Source organism: Rhopalosiphum padi, chromosome 1 (assembly GCF_020882245.1).
Source record: "Rhopalosiphum padi isolate XX-2018 chromosome 1, ASM2088224v1, whole genome shotgun sequence".
Lineage (NCBI taxonomy): Eukaryota > Metazoa > Arthropoda > Insecta > Hemiptera > Aphididae > Rhopalosiphum > Rhopalosiphum padi.
This window is the reverse complement of record NC_083597.1, coordinates 91,314,293-91,334,583: the sequence shown is the minus strand read 5'-3', so window position 1 is coordinate 91,334,583 and position 20,291 is coordinate 91,314,293. Positions and strand designations below refer to the sequence as shown.

Genomic DNA, 20,291 nt, shown 5'->3' with positions numbered 1-20,291 from the left:
TCATTCTTGGTTTATGTCTTAACAACGCATTGATGATTCATTATTCATGTTGAAAATGCAATCAATACAATTTTATACGCTGAGCGATTAGGAAAAAAAACTACTTTTTCATGGTTTACCATACTTGGTACTCGAGTGTATACTTAATATTTTATTATTGCCTATAATAATATGACGTTTGGTGCGGGTGATTCGTTCAGTTTTTGGTGCGGGCTTTAGAACATTTTATAATTTATACACCTACGCGGGCGTTCAACGGGAAACGCAGGCACGAGAGTGTACCGGTTACTTGCACGCGCAGAGAACAGTGCAGGGAGGCTAAATTAGAAAGTATAGGAGTTTGCGCACAACTATACGTATTGTAAAAAAAAAAAAACACTGAACTAGTGGATATTAATAAGATGATTTAAAAATCTTTTATAAGTAGGTACCTACAATAATATTTTCTCATAAGACTTGGTCGATTTTCTTTATTAAGTAATTAATGTTAATAAAGTTATTTAAATGTCGGAAAGTGGATTTTCTTGGATTTATAAGCCATCAATATCCCAGGACTTTAATATAGGTATCTAGAAAGATTGTAAATTCTTGAATTTAGTTGTTTGTATCACCATATTAAAATGTGACAATAAACAACGATTTAAAACGTTATGAATTCTTCTCGGTAATTCTTATATTTTAATGTTTAATCAATTTTTAGTTAAATTAAACTACCCTTATAAGTTAAATTCCGTTAAATACTCTTTAACACGTTGTCATGATTAAAAAACAATTAAATTGTTATAATTTTTTTTGTATTTCCCGTATAAATTTAATGAATTTCAAACTTTCTAGATACAATATTGTATAATATAGTTTTTGTTTAATTACTATATACATAAAATTATACTACTGGGCAGTAATTGGTACGTGACTGTCTTACCTTATTTCGTTAATCTAGTTTGTTAATAATCTTCAAATACCATTAAGCTACCAGTGTAAAAGTCGATAATTTTGGTAGGTAACCAACAAAACAAAATTTGACTAGTTTATACGTAAACCCAAGCGATTTGTGATGAGTATTTAAGCTTAAATAAATGTGTGAACAATACATATACCTGTGTGATTATAGATTTGTGTGAATGTGGATTAATAAAATGTTCAATACACCATAGCTATGAAAGACTCACATATTATAAAGTATAAAATCAAGTCATCTCAACAATGTTTAACAATATACAAATAAATAAAAATCGTCACTCAAATAACATAAATAAAATCCGTTTAATTAGTATAAAAAGTGCATGCAAATCTAAAATAATATATTTACAATAATTATTCTATACAGTCTACTCACAATCATTATATTGCACTATTTGCACTCGAGGTATCATATAGCATATTAAATAATATAAAAACGTATTAAGTAGTAATAATTTCTACATATGCAAACTTAATCTAATACTCACATAAACACAAAAACAATATATTATACTTGATAATTCACTGTTGGCGATTTAAAAACACTTGTGTAATAAATTATTATGTCGAAAACTAGCATTACAATTTGAGGTTATATCGGTAACGACAAATACCTTATTAATGTGCCTACCTATATAATATTTAAATTGTCCTTAAAGCAAAACGAATTTGAAATAATTAGGCGTATCTATGTTTGTAGTTTGAACCATTGGAAGGTTATTTTTTCCTACATTTTTCAATACTTATTAGTTATTTTGTTTAGACTATAGGCTAGACACTAATATAATATAGTGCGCAAGTTGTTTTTTTAAACTTTATCTAATAGTAAAGCAAATCATATTATGTACCTAATATAGTTGTATAGTATGAATAATTAATAGGAATATTGAAGTCATTTAACTCATTTACAAATTGAAAAAAGTTTTAAGAAATAGTAAATGAATAGTATTTCGCTAAGATGTATGAAATATATTAGATAGGCACATAGGTAGGTATACCTAGTTAATTTTATTTATTTACAATTTTTACGTGAGTAATTAATTTATAATTTCTACTTTAAAGAGATTGCAGCAGTATACATTCGTATAACTGATTTTTATCTGTCTGTGTATACTTTAATGTTGTACCGTAAATTATTTTAATGTAAAACAATTAGTTTAATATGATATTATGTAATATGTAGTACACATTTAGTGATAGCACCGTTATCTTGTTCAATCCAGTCGGGTAAATGGTAAAGTCAAATTATTATTGTTTCATTTAGGGCTAAGAAAATAAATAAACGTTAATTATCCTGTATAAAGGGGCCTAGTTATTGTTTTCCTAAAATTTAGAAAAAAAAATGTATAGTGTCCTGTACTTAATATGAAAATATTATGTTTAATTTTTAATAAAACAAAAGAATTGATCAAAACTTAACAATAGGATATTTTTGAAATAAACAGTGTACATACAAATATAAAATTATAAAATTATTTAAAAAAAATGTTTGCATATTTTAATTTGTTGTTTATTATGAGGAGATTATTGTATGTTTTGTATTTATGTCCACTATTATTTCACTTGTACAAGCAATAATTTACTTAAAAACCATAACATACTTCCCTGAGTATCGTGTAACGTTTAGACGTTTAACAAATATGTCTTATCTATATACTTAAATTCTATGTGCAATATACATATATATATAATATATACAAATTTGTATTTACAAAACCCAAAAATTCATGCAATTCACACCAAAACAGTCAATTAGTATAAATAAAATAATAAATTTAGGAACATAATTATTTAGTTGTGTCTTTTCAGTAATTAGTTAAAGATTAATATTATTGTAACATTAATTTTGTTATCCTCGGCATCATAATAAATTATTCTGGTTAATATTATACACACCGATCCCAAGGAGGAAGAAAAAAAAATTTACAAATTCGACCGATTCGGGTTCGGTCGATCGGTCATAAACGTCTCTGCAGTTTTGGTTAGCAGTAAAAAAAAAAAAAACACTCTTCTAAGGCGTCACCGCGACTATTTGATTAGTTACGGTGACTTACTATTATATAGAAGACAGATAATATTATGATAGTTGGTGTATGCAAAACTAAATACAAATCAGTGACGACGACATGGAATAATATTCTAATAACAATATATACATCCACTGAAATACGGTGCGCATTATAATAATAATATTATAACGGTCAAAGTGTGCACTATAATACTCGAGTAACAATACTCGTAGAGTCGTGTGTGTGTGCGTGTGTGTGTATGTCTGTGTGTGTGCGTGTCTACCAAATATCCGTCCTGTCCGTAAAATGATTACCTTGAGTGGTCTCGCTGCGGGCCTTTTGCAACGCCATCAGCATGTTTGGGGACTTGGCGAGCAGCCGAGGACTGGTGGCGTTGGCCTGCCTGTAGCTGTCGCTGCGTTTCACCACGGACTTGATCTCGTCCAGGCTCGTTTCCAGGCACTCGGTGGGGTCTTGCATCCGGACGTAAGCGCCCCGCACCACTTCCTTGGGCGACAGACTCCGTCGGGTCGGCGATATCAGTGGCGACACGGGCTTGCCCCCGGTGTCTCCGGGACACCGGCCGTTGTCCGGCAACACGACCACCCGGGACGGCGGCGACCGATGTCGGCCGAGCGCCGCGGCCACCGTCAGCGGTAGGCCCGCGGTCGTCTTGCACGAGCGCCTCTGGCCCGGCGAACACGGCAGCGGTATGGGCACAAGCGGTTTCAGTTGGACGGCCGCAGGTGTGGCATTGCGTTCGGCTTGGATTTTCTTGGGAGCGACGATGTGCAGTGCGGAGCTGAGCACGCCGACGCCGTTCGGCTGTTTGGTCACCGGTCGGACGTTCAACGGAGAACGGGGTATAACCTGAATCAACAAATAAACAAATTAATCAATGATGAATACCGTTATTATAAGTATGGTTAGTGGTGCATTATGGTATGAGCTATGACTGCAGTCGTCATCTACTCATCTGCAAGTTGGTGCTCTATGTACACGCAATATTAATATTTATATAGACGGAACATAATATTGGCCGAGGACTGAGTATATTCAGCCGGGGACGTCGTATCGCCGACAGTTTTCGATGGGTACGTCATAATCGCGTCGATGTGACTACAGATCGACTATGACTTGCTATTTTTTAGGTCCATAACAGAGATGAAACGACTATTGTGAACGACTATTGTAAACCACGGTTTGAAAGGCATCTCGTAAGATTGTTTGGAATAATGGAATATTATAAGTACGTGAACTATCGTTTAAGAAATAAAACCTTAAGAATTTAGTAAATTAAATATTTCAAAACGTACTCAACCTATTGACTGTAACTTGTAAGATACCATCAATAATATTGTTTGTTTTTCGTTTATAATATAAATATTTCATCTCTAAAATCGAACCAGAAACGGGCATAGTCTACAACCGATCGGCACGTTTTAAATATTCGTCTTAACGATGTCGTGCGTGCGAAACAATACACCAAAAAGATTAGGTATAAGTAAACCGCGGGATATACCCGTACACAATTTACATTTTAATCGTAATTAAAGGAATTTCCTCTAAGTCACCGGCGAGAATTCCCTTCAACGAATATAAAACTACATACTAAGACTAACGATATAAAAATTTTGATTACAAGTTTTCGGAACGAGTTCCGCCTAAAACGACGCGCGCTGAACTACATGCCGTCTAAACGAATAATAATTATATATAATGTGTGTCTGTGTAAATAATGAGCCGCCTGTACCGTCCGTGTAACATAATATTATATTATTATTATTTTAATTGCACACGGACGACACGCCGGAAGCGGCGGGATGCGTACTTGTGACAAAACGTTGTTGCTATGGTCGTTGACGGGCAGCAACCGGACGTTGGCGTTCACGCACGGACCTGGTTCGAACGTGTTGACCGTGTGCGTCTTCTTCCGGCGCTTCAAGCTGTCCGACGTGTATATGACTCGGCCCTCGGCGTTCAGCGTGACTCGGGCGCCCGCGGGTCTCTGCCGTTCAGACGTACCGACGGCGGGCAACTCGTCCAAGTGCACGAATCCCTTGCACAGCGCCTGTTCCGGATGCTCGACGGCGGGTGTCACCGGTTCGGGTATCGCGTAGTGCGCCAGCGTCACGTACTCGCCGTAATCGTCGGCGTCCGACATGATCGCTCTCACGGCCGTCGTCTTCAGGCTCACCTCGTCGTCGCTGATCGGCGGCGTGATGACGCACATCGACGGTATGCGGCTGGTGTTGATGGTGGTCTTGACCCGGAGCCTCTCCACCCGGTCGACGCCTTCCAGGTCGGAACACTCGGACATCTCCAGGTCGACGGACGGGTTGGTCACCGAGTCCACGGGCGAACTGCACGTGTTGTGCCCGCTGTCCGGCGAGTCGCCGCCGCAGTGTTCCAGGCACGGCCTGGGCTTGACGTCGATCATCAACCCCTCCTCCTTGTACCTGGTCACGTTCTCTTTGGTCAGCCGGGACGGGGCCGTTTTCGACTTGTCGTACAACGCCATCGGGTCTCTCGGGCCGTGCGCGTTGTTCCGGTCGGGCAGCGAGCCGCCGTAAGAGACTTCCGCCGACCGTTCCGACAGCTTGCTGCCACCCCTTTCCGGCACGTTGGGCGGCGATACCATCAGCGACGTGCACACGGTACCGGCCGAACTCGCCGTGGTCGACGTGCTGCCCCGTCCGAAAACGTCGTACTCGCTCTCGGCCGACGACGACTGGAAACTGGGCGTGAGCGCGGACGTGGAGTGCAACGCGGACATCGGCTGCGGCGGGTCCTCCTCCCTGAGCGTCTTCAGACCGCTGTCCACGTGGAACGACGTGTAGTAGCCCTCGGTGTCGCACGAATACGTGGAACCGGTTTCGCCTTCGTCACTGGTCACCGAACTTCCACCGTGGTACGTCGGTTTCGTGCTTCCGCTGCAACTGCTAACGCTAGACCTGAAAATGCGCATACGGTCGTATTTTAATATTATTGGTATATCACAATAATCATAATGCATCATGATGGATCTTTGAAATATGATATCATATTGCATTATTATTATTATATTATCACCATCATCATCATTCTTCAAAAATCGTTCAAAATAAAATGCTTACTATACCGCTCATCGTATTTTTATACCTAATAAGGTTATTATTATTACTATTTTGATTTATTGTATTTAATTATTTACTTTAACCATTGCTCGTCTTCTCATACCAATTTCTTGATATTATAATATATAATCTTTAGCATTCATTTACAGAACCATTCATTGGTACACTTTGTTGAAATTTAAGTCTTTAATTAATATTTTTTGGATTTGTTATTTTTTTTACATTTATAAGTACCTACACCTGAAGAATAAATTTTAATTTCATGATTACATTTTTTAAATTTATAAACAATATAATGTATGCGGGTTTCATGAATTAATAGTTTTAATTGATCTTGCAGAACCAGTTTAAATGTGGGTATGTATTTTATAAAGTAATATTAAAATAGTAAGTTACAGATCGGTTAAATTTCTTATTGTATTATACTTGTGCGTATTTTGTTTTCTAACAAATCTAAATCGGTTTAGAGTAGTTATTCTCATTCTGTGATTTGTGATCATCTTAGTGTAATCACTCATCAGTCCCTATGCGTTTATTATTATTGTACGTATACAGAAACAGTTTTTTGGCATTGTATTTTAGAATCTAATTTGATGCTGTTCACTTTAAACGATTAGGAATCACTGGTTTAGTTAATATGTAGACTTATTTGATCTGTATAAATGTATAATCTATAAACGTACATAATTAGTAATTATTAATTACCTATTATATTTTATATTAGTATATAAAATAGGCACATAAAATACATTAACAATAGGTTTTTAAAAATTTCTGTTAATTATCAATGATAATTTTTTTATTATTAAATATAACACAGCTACTAATGGTTTTTAACATTTAAAAAAAATATATCTAAATATTTTCTTTTTACATAAATCTTTTTTTTTTGTATTTAAAATATATGAACATTTATATAATGGGGTGTCTTATCTCTAGTCTGTGCTTAGTATGTAAACATTAAACGTACTGACATTTAAAAATATAATGGTTTTATGTGAATGTGCCTGGTTATGTAAGATTATTTGTATACTAATCGGATATATTGTGATTTTAATATTATTTAAAACATATATATGTCTTCGTTTGCATTTCTTATTAGTGTTATTTTAACATAAAATTAAATACTTAAAAAATACATAATATTTATTTAATGTACGTACCTACTTATACATAATATGTATAGTTAAGATTGAAACCTAACCCTGTAAGGATTTCAAAAACTTGTTTTTAAATATTTTCAATATCATTGTAATTTTTATAGTACACGTTATTAAAATAGTTTACTTTTTGATTATTTTAAAAAAAATGTAAATATTTATGCCTTTTAATTTATGTAATTATTTATGGTATTATTCTATAAAATTATGTTTTGAATTCATAAATCATACCTTGGTATGTGACTAGTCGAAGTAGACTGTCCACTCTCTGAACTTGCTGACCAATTTCCAGATGAAGAATGCACTGGTTCATCCTTATCCCATTTTCTTCTAGCCAATCCAACTCTTCCTTTATCTCTAAGCTTGACTGATGCCGAAGATGTCGTTTCTATATTTTTAAGTTGTTTCAATCTCATTCTTCCCCAATCTTTCAAAATATCAAGGTTTGATTTTTTCTCGGTCACCACAACAGTCGTGCTGCTGGACACGATGTCATCAGAGTCTTTATTACTATCAGATAAAGAACTAAAAATAAAATAAATATATTATTTACACGTTCAAGATTTAGATTAAATGTAGTTATAGTACCCAATAACGGCTTCTAATTCTTTTTGATCAGTTCCAGCAATCGTATTCCTCCTCTTGCCTCTAGGTCTTTTGCTCTTTCGTCGTCTAACAGACGTTTCGTATTCAACGTTCTGCAGAGATCTCCTAAGCGCGCTCATACGATTAAAACTCCTGCCGGATACGTCAACTTCGACTATTTGCGGCGGGAATCTAAAAAAAATAAATTTGTGTGATAAAATAAAAATTAATTTCGTTTATGAGAGTTTGGAATATTCCGATTGTATATTATCAGAGCATAAAATATTATCACTTACTTTAGTGCGATGACATGTTGCTGTTCTTCGGGCGAAGGCAGCTTGTGATCAATTTGATCTTCTGAAACCGGACTTGGATCTCTAGGTATCCTTGATGAACAATCTGGGGCCACAGTTATATCTCCAAGAACTTCTTCTGATGTCCATGGTCGAAGATTGGTGATTGCCGCAGGCTATAATGTATAGTTAAAATCAAAATTTAATTTAATTCAATAATGATACGGACAGATCTCTATAATTTATTATTAAATGCACATAATATAATACAATATATAAATATAAGTGGACACTTTTTATTGTAGTATTGCAATATGTCACGTATGGGTACGTACCACTGTTTATACATTTTTTAAATATTCTTATACGTAATTATAATACATAATTTTTTATTATAAACATTTAAAATAATTAATGTTGTTTATATAAAATAATAAAATATCAAATACTTTTATGTACGTGTAGGTACTTAAAGTAAATCTAACGGCATACACATGGTCGGTGTCTGAATCGAATGAATATATTGTTTTGTACATCTAACAACACAAATGCAACCTTGACCGGTACAATTGAGAATAGTCTGTAACGTTTGTCTTCTAATGAAACACTGTATGAGTATTCAGATGATTCAAGGGCAGGTTCGAGTATAATAAAACTTTCTCGCTATATGAGAATTTTATTTTAAAAATGAAATGCCTACCTATTTAAATTTTTTTTTACTCGTATTAGTTTCAACAAGTAAAAAAAAAATAACAAGTTTAATAAAGGTAACAGAGAAACTAGGACAATTATTTGTTTATACACATTTTTTTTTAACGTGAATTAATTTGATTCAATTAATACAATGGAATACATTATAACATACTTGGATCACCAGCTGGTATGTAAAATAAATAGGTATTAGTGTCTATCTACTCTTATTTGTAACTTAAGTGTACTATAGAATGTAAAATAATATAAATTGTATGTTTAAGTATTTTTTTTTATAAAATTATTAATTTTTAATTGCTTATACTTATAATGGATGTGATTTTTTAGCTTTAATATATATATCAATAAATATTAAAATCCTCTACAATGAGTTCAATTTATAGATGCATATAATATATACTCGTATTTACATTTATCGGGTTTTTTTATAAAAATAAGTGAACGAAAAATTGTATAAAGAACAATGGATGAACTAAATTGTTATTCTTAAAATATAAGGTTTAATTTTTGTGAGCCGATAAGATTATTATTGCAACTACCCATGCTTAACACACCTGTTGCATCCGGTTTTAATTAATCTATTCCTCTTACTAAAGTTTATATTTTTTTTAAATATTTTTTTTCGTACTGTTAGCGTGTAACAAAACCGTTTGCGTCATAAAACACATTTAATATCCGTCGAATAATTAAATTCACACAGGCTTTAGTCATTTCAACAAGTCAGACCATTTATTGCTGTATAGTGTATATATACGTATATAATTTTAATATATTGTATATGTATATTTGTATATTATATATACGTGATCTGGTAAAATTTAAGAAAATCGTCATTTTATTTGTTTATATTAACGCTCAAAATATTAATAATTGTGCCGAAAACTCGCATAGGATGTTGGAATAACGGTCGTACTCCGTGATATGAATTTTGATCTTATCATTAATATAGAAACGACCATTATTAACATACAAGTATTTGTAGATACCTATGTGTGTTTGAAAGTTACTAATGCGTGTAATATAAAATTATTTTATTGCGGTTAAATCGAACTGAGTTAAACCGTTCAATGTCGTTAAATGCTTTGTATAATAAAAACATTATTGTATTAATGGATATCGATGTTATTTTTTTAAACACTTAAAATATGTATTATATCTGAATGTCGTACAAAATATGTACAGTTTTATATTACGTTCAGTTATTGTTGTTACTAATTATATTATATTAGTATCAAATAACTATTAAATACCTATAAAATACTTAAAAAGTTATAAATAAGGTTTAGAGTAAAAAAAAAAAAAACACTTTAATTATTATCCAAACCTACAAATAATAAGAATAATATTAAATAACGGACCTTTCTAAGTTCTATGTCGTCAGGTAAAAGAATGTCGTCCAGTGACCGTTTCCTTCTTGATAATCTATGGATGTGAGGTTTATTGGCATATACTTTACTCGGTACTCCGGCTTGATCGTAGAGCCTTTTAACCCAAATAGGTCTATTTTCCGCCAACAATAAATTCTTGTTCTCTACTTGCTTACTCTTAAAATGTTCTGTTTTCAGACTGAACGCTGTCAGGTCACTTTCAGCTGCAAAAAAAACATATTATTATAATACCAGAAACATTAGACACATCGTGGTACAACGATGTACTATAGAATTACCACAATCATCACATTACACATACGACCCTACCTATATAATTTAATATTTGAGATAACAATACGTTTCTTTACCAAGGTCGGTGTTTATATGTAATGCACTAAAATGTGCTCTCACGAGCAAATCGATTCATGAAATGCAAATTTAAATCTAGCTAAAATTATTATGATTACTATATTAGTACAATAGTCCCATTTCACCCGCGGTGTAATTCATTTGAAATCTCGTTCCGTTGTGAAACACGTGCATATTACTTGTAATAGTATTCAACAATTTTTTTTCTTTGTAACAGCACGTTCGATTTATCGTGATCATCAAACGACCATCTGTTTAGAGAAAATATTTCTATTTTCTATTATTTATACACCATAGCTCATAAGCTGTACAATGTACATATGGCTAGTGGCTACCAGTGAAAGTCAATGACTATAAGTATATGATGTTTATGAACGTAATTAGTTTTGCATAGATAGGGTGATAGGTAGATAAAAACAGAGACCTATTTATGAAATACTATTCTATCGATAATATATTATTTTTTAATGTTGTAAGTTTACTTAATATTATGATTTTTCGGTATATTAACGCAATTTAATGTTCAAGTGATTGAAATTCGAAATACTTACGTTACTGTTATAATATTAAATATCATAAATTTGTCGTAAATATTATGTATCTAATTATAAGTAAAAGAAATATAAAAATATAATTATTTTTAAATATGCTTTAATGATTAAAATTACAATATAAGCGCGTTGAATAATTATTACCTTTACCTAATTGGAATGAGTTATTATTAATGCACTATTAAATAAAAATATATGGCTAAAACATACTTCCTCTAAACTCAATAATTATTACCAATGATAGTAAAAAAAATAGTTTTAAAAATTATTTTAACTACACCTACTAATAAATAATAATAAATAGATATTTTTAAGGTCATAATTCTTCTCGTTTTATTTCTTATCGTTTAAATTTAGGGTACAAAAATTTTCCTTAGTGTTAAATGTGTTATATTAATAAGATTATTTAATCATTATTAAATATATAATTATATAAACAGTATTTAAGTGTTGATATTAATATAATAAAATAACCAATTAATAATAGAATTTTTTTTAAAGCTTAAACTACAATGATAATTTAAGTACCTATGTTTTATTTTTTTAACAATATTTATGTTTTATACTAAGCATTTTTGATTTAAAGAATAATACATAGTTAAAAAGTCAATTTGCATATTGTGCTTAAAAAGAGGATCTTATTATAAACATCTATCTTGTAATTGAAAAGTTAAATAATTTCATGTACATGTATTATATATATATATATATATATATATAGCTACATAAATAAAAGTAATCGTTTATGCACAATATACAAACTGATAATTTTTGTGCCTATAAAACTAGTTTAAAAATACAACTTGTGATGTGTTAATTATATATTATATAATTATTTCAGGTTTTTATGCAATGCATGAATAAGTGGCTAACCGTGTGCAAATAAAAATCCAAGAACAATAATTATTATGTCACAACATTTTTAATAAACTGAAAAATATACTGATTCAATATATGTATATAAAAATAATTTAAATGAACCGTATAATACCATGAATTGTGTATTTTCTTAATAACACAAAAAGAAAAAAATGAATCCTGAAAGTGACGGGCAAAAACTGATTGAAATTAAAAACAATAAATAAGAACAAAACATTTATTTTTTATTACTTGTCTGGTTGACTGTTACAATAAAACGTATTTCACGTGGCTTAACACAATTTTGTTAGTAAACCATATACATCATATTTCATAAAGTTGTTCAAAACCTATATTAAGTATTGAATTTGAAATTTCATAATATAGGTAACTGAGGTGTTACACACGATTATCATAATTGCCAAAACATTCTATTTATCAGATTATTATTTATTACATCATACGACGAGGCAAGTATCACACTATAGATACTTATCGCACGTTATTATTTGCGTTATCTTCAGCAGCTTATCTGAATGGGAAAACTTGCTAATGACATGTCCGATTTCATTGGTTATTTTCGGGATCTAAAGAGGTTTACGTATAGAATAGCTTACGGAAACTATAATATCATACGCACATTCAATATGCATATAATATTTATAAGTCATAATTTAAAGCAATTTAAATTGATTTTTTAAACATTCTTATTGTTTATAATATTGTTATTCCTTTTTGTATACTTATTACTTATAAGCGCACATAACTCAATTTGTTATGATTTTTTGTACATTTTAAGATTATATTTTCAAATATATCATCACGTTTTTTATTTTATAGGTAGTGGTACAAATTTTTTTCTCAAGAATAACAAAAGTTTTTTTTGTTGAAAATTGTAAAACAGATGATTTTTTTGAAAACGTCGACGTATTTAAATATAATTGGAACGATCATAGTTTCTAAATTACTGTATAATAGTAATAATGGTCATTTAAATATTTTAATTCAACAAATAAATAATTTTAAAATACAAGACGTGAGGCATAATAAATTCGAGAAAAAGTCAGCTTTACAAAGTATCGATCTAACATACTATATAGGTAGGTACCTATTTTACGTTTTGCAAAACATGTATTACGATATAGCCAATGTCATCGTTACTCGACACTAATATCATCACAGTATTTGTATTTATCGTTGACCGAAAAACTCAATTAATTATTATCCAGAACGGGCCAACGTGCTTATGTCGCATCCGCTCTTGCCCGCGGGCCGAGAGTCTTCGCCGCCGCCTCTGCATCTCATCATCGTTTCACGTGACCGCCGCCGCGCCGTTGGCATATATAGGTATAGAACGTATAGGTAATAGGTATACATCACATATTATACTCGACACTATAGTACGACTAGAGGGTACACACATATATATAATAATAATATATACTATTACACTATAATACAGTACTGTAGCTATTACTACTGTAACTATAATATATTATATACTTTACGGAGCGGGTTCGGTGAACTCCTCACCGCGCCGGCCGTCATCGCCTGCAACTACGGTGCACGCACAACGGACGTTCTCATATGTGTGTGTCTATAAAAGGCATGGACAGCGTATACACGTCTTATATTATGTACTGCAGTACAGTCGCGGGGACTAAACGGGACCGGTCCGTCTCGGGCCGACCGGTAAGTGTGGTTGTAGATATACTTTACGTAGCTGGTACACGACATCACAAACGCGACGGTTGACGAGAAAGACCAGAGATAGAGACAAACCACTCTCTGGTACGCAGAGAGACAATCTCTCTCGGGGGGTCAGGGGGGAGAGGAGAGATATATAGAGATAGAACTAGAGAGAGAGAGAGAGAGAGATAAAGAGAGGGGAGAGAAATAGAGAGAGAGAGAGACGTTGTCGGTAGAAAGAAACGTCGTCTGTGTGTAAACGAACGTGATGCGATTTCGAAAAATATAATGTCTACGTCTTCTCTCCGTCTATATACTTAATCGTAATCCTTTTGTCGCGCAGGCACCCGAATATCGTGGGAAAACGATCCGACGATTTCGACACACCGTGGCGATTATTAACGGGGTCTAAGTAGCTATAGGTATACCTATACAAATAATATGTATATATATATATGTATGTATAATATAGTATCCAAGTATACACGTAAAATATAATTGCAAAGCTGCGTGCTTAATGTCATGAACTATTTGTTTTCTGCGTTTCGTTACTAGTTTTTGTTTTTCCGATGTATCTATCTTCTATACAAATGATGAATGATGAGTTGTTGCCGATACACACGAATCGCGAAATCTAACACGTGCGCTTCACGAGAAGACGACTCGAGGTCGAGCCGCTTTTGGCAACGTACGCGAGTCAAGACTATTTTTACTCCTATCAACTGACCTCGCGCAAATCAAATGAGCGAAATGTAAGTCAAAAGATGTAAAATCATTATTATTTTTAGAAGACACGAAAACCCCGCGGTCAGTACAGCGAGCGTTCGCATCGTATTGATAGCGTTTTGTAGGTCGAAAGTTGAATGACGCGCGCGGACTCGATAGAAATTGCAAAAATAATGTTAATGCGCCAAGCCAGTTTTTTTATTTGTAGTAATACCACATTTTCTTATTACATATTATTTCAAGAAGTTTGCGAATATTGATAGGAAATAGGAATACAATAATTGTATTATAATTGTATATTAACTATTGTCACTAATCGCATGATTAATTTAGGTAGGAACTTTTTTGATTTGGAAAAAACGTCGACCATTTAATCTTATCATTATACTATTTTAAACTTATGCATTAACGAAAATGAAAACAAATATTGTTCTTCACCAGAAAATAAACACTTATAATATACTCATACCCACATGGCCACATAATATAAGTTATAATATTTATCTATGATCAGAAAGATTATTTGAACAAAAATTATTTTTGAATTTGTTGCAATAAAAGTCGACTTGTGCCATCAAATAAATAAAATATATCTGAAACTAATCAGTTTTAACCTTATTACTATCGTTTGATATTAATCAACATCGTTAAACCACAATTATAATTACATAATAAACAATATAATGGGTTGTATATTATGTGAATATTTAATGTTCATAATAGGTTTATTAAATTTAGGTAATGAACACAATACTTGTAAGATGTTAAAGTTATACAGTACATTTTACAAATTACTAAAAAAATCTATTTTTTATGATCTGGCATGTTTGAGCATATAAATAAACATATTAAAAAAATTAACTATGTCATCCCGAGTTTTAATGTTTATTTTGGCGCCAGTGTTTTAAGGGAAGTCTACTATTGAGGGAAAGAAAACGATCAAAGTTTATTTTTTATTAAAATATTTCGTATTAATGAATTTATTGTTAACTTTATGCACTTATTAATTATGTATTCTTTAATAAAATATTGTGTATGGTTAAAGGTTTATCCTTTTACATTACACACTTTAAAGTTACAGTACACAAACCATTAAAAAAATTAATAAAAGATTTTTTCTTATGAAGAATGTTCTATGTTAATATCGGTCATTATGATCATGCATGGATGGTTTATCTAGCAGAACCATAAAAATAATTTTTTATAATGTGTTTGATACGCTAATCCAATTTTATATAGGTACGTTTATATTGTTTATAATGTTATTTGTTAAATTTTAGTTTAAAATACGAGTATATTATTACTGTACAATACCGTTATTTTGTACGGATTATATAATATACTGTATTTCCCTAATTATAATTCAACTGTTAAATATAATTAATATATTCGTTTTAATTTTAATTTGTTATACCTGTAAGATTCCAAAGCCAAATCCGATTTTCGCAGCATTAAGACTATAATAAAGTACTAATAATATTGAAAGAATTAAATTTAAAAATAATCTTAGTATATAAATGGTATCAAACATTTGAACGCCAATATGCCATTTTATATTGACCAAATAATTTAAACACTAATGACAATGATAAAATAATATTCGATAGTGGAATGACAGTCGAGATTATGCCTTGTCTACACTTTATCAGGGCCCAGTACCCACAAAGTATTTTTAAATACTAAATGTGATTCTTGCATTAATAGTGGTTAGCTCACCTGACGTATTCTATAACAAAAGACATAAAATTACGGTTTTATTAAAAAAAACACAGCATACTACTTGAAAAAGACTAAAAATACAATTTATTGGTGACTGACGACAGTGTTGTAGACATTAGACAGACAGTTGTAATACAGGTATCAGTGTTATGTATTTTAGTGTGCCAATAGATTCAATTTTTATTGAAGTTACCGTTTTCATTTATACGAATGTCTGCTGTATGTACCCATACGTGTATTATTGCATACATTATTTAAACATTTTACATTTGACACATTTTTATAATAAACAAGTTTAGTCTGAAACTTGAAAGTAATTATTACTGTGATTAAGAGTAAGATAAATGTATATAATATGTTGTTTGTACTTGACTAGAATAAAAATTAGATAACTATATTACTATAAGTTATAAGAATAATTAATATAAATAATAAGTAATAATTAATATTGGCTATTTGTCTGTGAGGAGAATTGACTCTTGTAGTCTTGCGCTAAAAATACTCAAGATTAAATAAGATACCGTTTTTTAATCAAACGAACCGGCACATTCATTGGTAAATATGTAATTTATACCTAGGTATATAAATATATAATATATATATAATATATTTATAAGAAACTCGTTCTCCGAACATGGAATTTTACTATATGTATATAAATTTATATTATTTTCTAGAAAGATCGATTTTATAATAATCCACGTCAGGAATGATTTACGCGTTCTTTGCGTTCATTCACGTAATAAAGTCGAGGCGTTAAAACGAGTTTAAGTATATAGTATATACACTGGTATACTTCGAGACTTAATCCCCGTGACATTGTTTCCCATAGGAGTGTATCAACGAGGGTTAATGAAACCAGTGCTTTGAGTCGACGAAAAGCAATATCCATAAATCGCGGTCCCTATAGGCGAGGTTAGAGTGGTTTTAGGGCTAATTGAATACCGGGTTTACGCGACTGTAAAACCTAAATGTGATACTTACACGTGTGCGCGCGCACTCGCGTATCTGTGTGTTGTGTGTGCATATAGATGTAAAAATGATTCACCCCCACTACACTACCGTCCACGCGGTCTAAGATAAAATGTGAGACGGAAAAACGATCGAGGATTCCAAAAATAACGCCCCTTAGAGATGTTTCACCACAGTCATCTTTCCAGACAGTTTTTGACTTTTGAAACGAAATAGACCGGTATATTTAACTCGATGAATAATTATTTATACATTTTTTATTTATCAATGGAGGGACTAGAATTCAATCCTCGCCTTATTACACGGTCTGAAAATATAAATATTATATTATATAATATAGTAGTGTTTGAAACATTCAAGAAACTATTATACTTATTTAACTTAATATTAGGTATCTATAATGCTAAATAATCTATATAATGTATTTATCTAACGCTAGTTGGTTTTCTGATTTATAGTATTCCTGTATTCTTTTATATCTTTTATATTGATTCAAAATTAAGTTAAACACTACACGCACTAACGATGAATGATGACATGTCGTATAGTTAAGAGCTGTTATCGATGGATAAATGAGCGTTATTATTTACACCGAGCTATATTTTATTATTTGTTTAACAGTGAAGCTGTCGATTATCTGAATGGGTTTTTTTTTGGAACGAAACTGTAGGATTTTGTTCTCGTTAAAGTTGTAGCAGCATTTCTTTCAAGCACAAACGTGAATGCCAATTTGTTCGTCAACTGTGGATATTTACATAAAATTGACTACAGCCCACGCACCAACCAATGATGGATATAAGAATATTAAATATAATGAGGATAATTTTTACGACATTTGTCCGAGTTAAAACACACGTCTGTTGTAGTCCTTTGTATGTTACACTCGATGGTTCGAGTGGGCAAACTCTTTAAATTCAAATTGTTTTTGACGTCTCAAGGTCTAGCCACAGAATCGCACTATAATATAATAGGTACTTATTCACATTTGACCAATGGGCATTAAGCACATGTTCGTTAAAATTCGGTTTTAAATCTTCAAAAACGAGCACAAGATGAAACAAAAACAGGAATTTCTTGGCAAAAACGTTACGACGAATACGCAGACGGTTGATGTATTATATTGCAATGTTATCGGTAAACGAGTGGTATAAAACCGAAACGCGGTATACATTCGTATATGAAACAACGCGATCGTCTCTCGGAGGTGGTCGGGGGAAAAAAACGTGATTCCCATTCGATCGTGTGGGCTCTCCACGTCCACCGCTTTTCAATAGGTATTCAACACTATATATATATATATACATTATACATACATACCAATATAGGCCTGTCCCTCTATACATATATATATATATATATACAAGCAGAGTTTACCGGTCGGTCGTAAAATAACTGCGTACCCGCTCTTCTTACACGGAACCAATTAAACGAGATTCTTGTGCTCGCGTCATCCGAAGCCGATATTATTACTACTACTATTACTAATAATAATAATAAATCCGACCGAATACAATCGTATTGTGGGTAAAGCAGCTTTTTATACCGTTTATTTTTTCCCGGCAGACGATGTATTTACGTGGTGCATATTATATACCTAGCATGGACGATGAACCGTAAGTCATCAATAGTAATAGTAATAGTTAAATAATATAAAATATGACAATATATATAAGCACTTATGGTACGCTGGTGTGTGTGTATATTGTGTATTCTTATATTGTACTATGTGAAAGACTCCATCGAAGTTGTTTATTACGTGTGATGTCAACGCCACGTAGATGGATGGCTAATTAAGTGGCCAAAATTAAAATACACCCACGGAGACTGACAAATTATCGACGACCGGGGTTATACGCCTAATTGAACCAAATTACATGTTATGTGCGTTTTATACACGTGTCACGGTTTAATTTGCGCAATGTCATCTTTACCGACTATACCGGAACCATGGTTACGATGTGGCGGACGAACACCGCATAATATAAACTTGCACATTACCTATGTATTATATAATATTGTCTTGCAATGTACAATGTGGTGTGGTATATTATTATGTTAATACCTCTAAAACAACCAGACAGATATTAGATTTTAAAGTGGTAAATAATTATGATTAATGAAGGGCGAAGGTATATTATATATACATAGGTACGGCATAATAATAGTTACACGCAAATCTAAGTTTTTGTGAAGTGTTCTTAAACGTTAGTATATAATAATAATCGTATATGATTGGTATTATGTATTCTCGCGGCGGACACGATGAGTTAAATCGATATTTGAAAATTTATTGCTACATTATATCCTGTTATACTGAAACACGACTGATTGAGATAAAGACGTTTGTGATTTTACTTCTATTGCTATATGCCAAGATTCACGAGAGACATTAATATGTGTTGAGTTTTAAATAATATTATTATTATTGTAAGCGCACTCGATGTTTTCTATTCAATAGTGTACAAACCATAAAGTAGGTAACTTCTAGTCGAATAAATAAATATATACTTATGGACATATTATTATTATTACTATTGTATAGACGGTGTCAGAAATACGTCCGACGTTTCACTGTTATCATAGAACATAACAACATACCGATGTAAATGCAAACAAAAGAATGTCAAATGTTTATTTTGAAAAAAATGTCTTCGTTTCTATAAATATTTATTGTGTATTCGAATAATATGCTTTGGTAATTTTTAATTTTTGAACCGCCCGTTTTGTTGACAATACCTGATCCATAGCTGATGAATTGATTATTATTGTCACTTTTTTTAGCACAATTATTTGCAAATTTACAAAAAAGAAAACAACAAGTGAAAATAAGGAAACAAACAATACGAGAAAAGAATGGCGAAACGAATCGATCCGGGGTGCTGAATTCTAGCGTATTTTGTACAGGAAATCGAATGATTAATAAATATGCCCTGTGTACAGTAAATATTTTCTCATCTAATTGTGTAATTTATTATACCGTAATAATATTGCTGTAAGTTAAAAAAAAAAAAAATTAACAACAGACGAAAATAATCAATAGTGCGTTATTGTTTTTTGAATAGTTCAAAAAAGTTATTCCATACCGACCATAGAGTATTGTACGATATCAACACGCACGTCGTCATAATGTAGTAAAATAATATAATACACACAATGACAAACCGTAATTTCTCGATCGAATCACGGGGAATCGCGAAAGCTAA

The 20,291-nt window shown here is 32.1% G+C and overlaps 1 protein-coding gene across 1 annotated transcript in view; it reads right to left on the bottom strand.

Annotated features, from left to right (window-relative positions):
* The window catches only part of LOC132917196 (uncharacterized), a 40,443-nt gene that overhangs the window by 3,019 nt on the left and 17,133 nt on the right, over positions 1 to 20,291 (bottom strand). Inside the window, exons 2-7 of the mRNA XM_060977814.1 lie at positions 10,193 to 10,425; positions 8,127 to 8,299; positions 7,834 to 8,022; positions 7,477 to 7,770; positions 4,801 to 5,923; positions 3,284 to 3,839 (exon numbers count right to left, since the gene is read on the bottom strand). Coding sequence (XP_060833797.1) covers positions 3,284 to 3,839; positions 4,801 to 5,923; positions 7,477 to 7,770; positions 7,834 to 8,022; positions 8,127 to 8,299; positions 10,193 to 10,425 — 2,568 coding nt within the window. The remainder of the gene's footprint in view (positions 1 to 3,283; positions 3,840 to 4,800; positions 5,924 to 7,476; positions 7,771 to 7,833; positions 8,023 to 8,126; positions 8,300 to 10,192; positions 10,426 to 20,291) is intronic.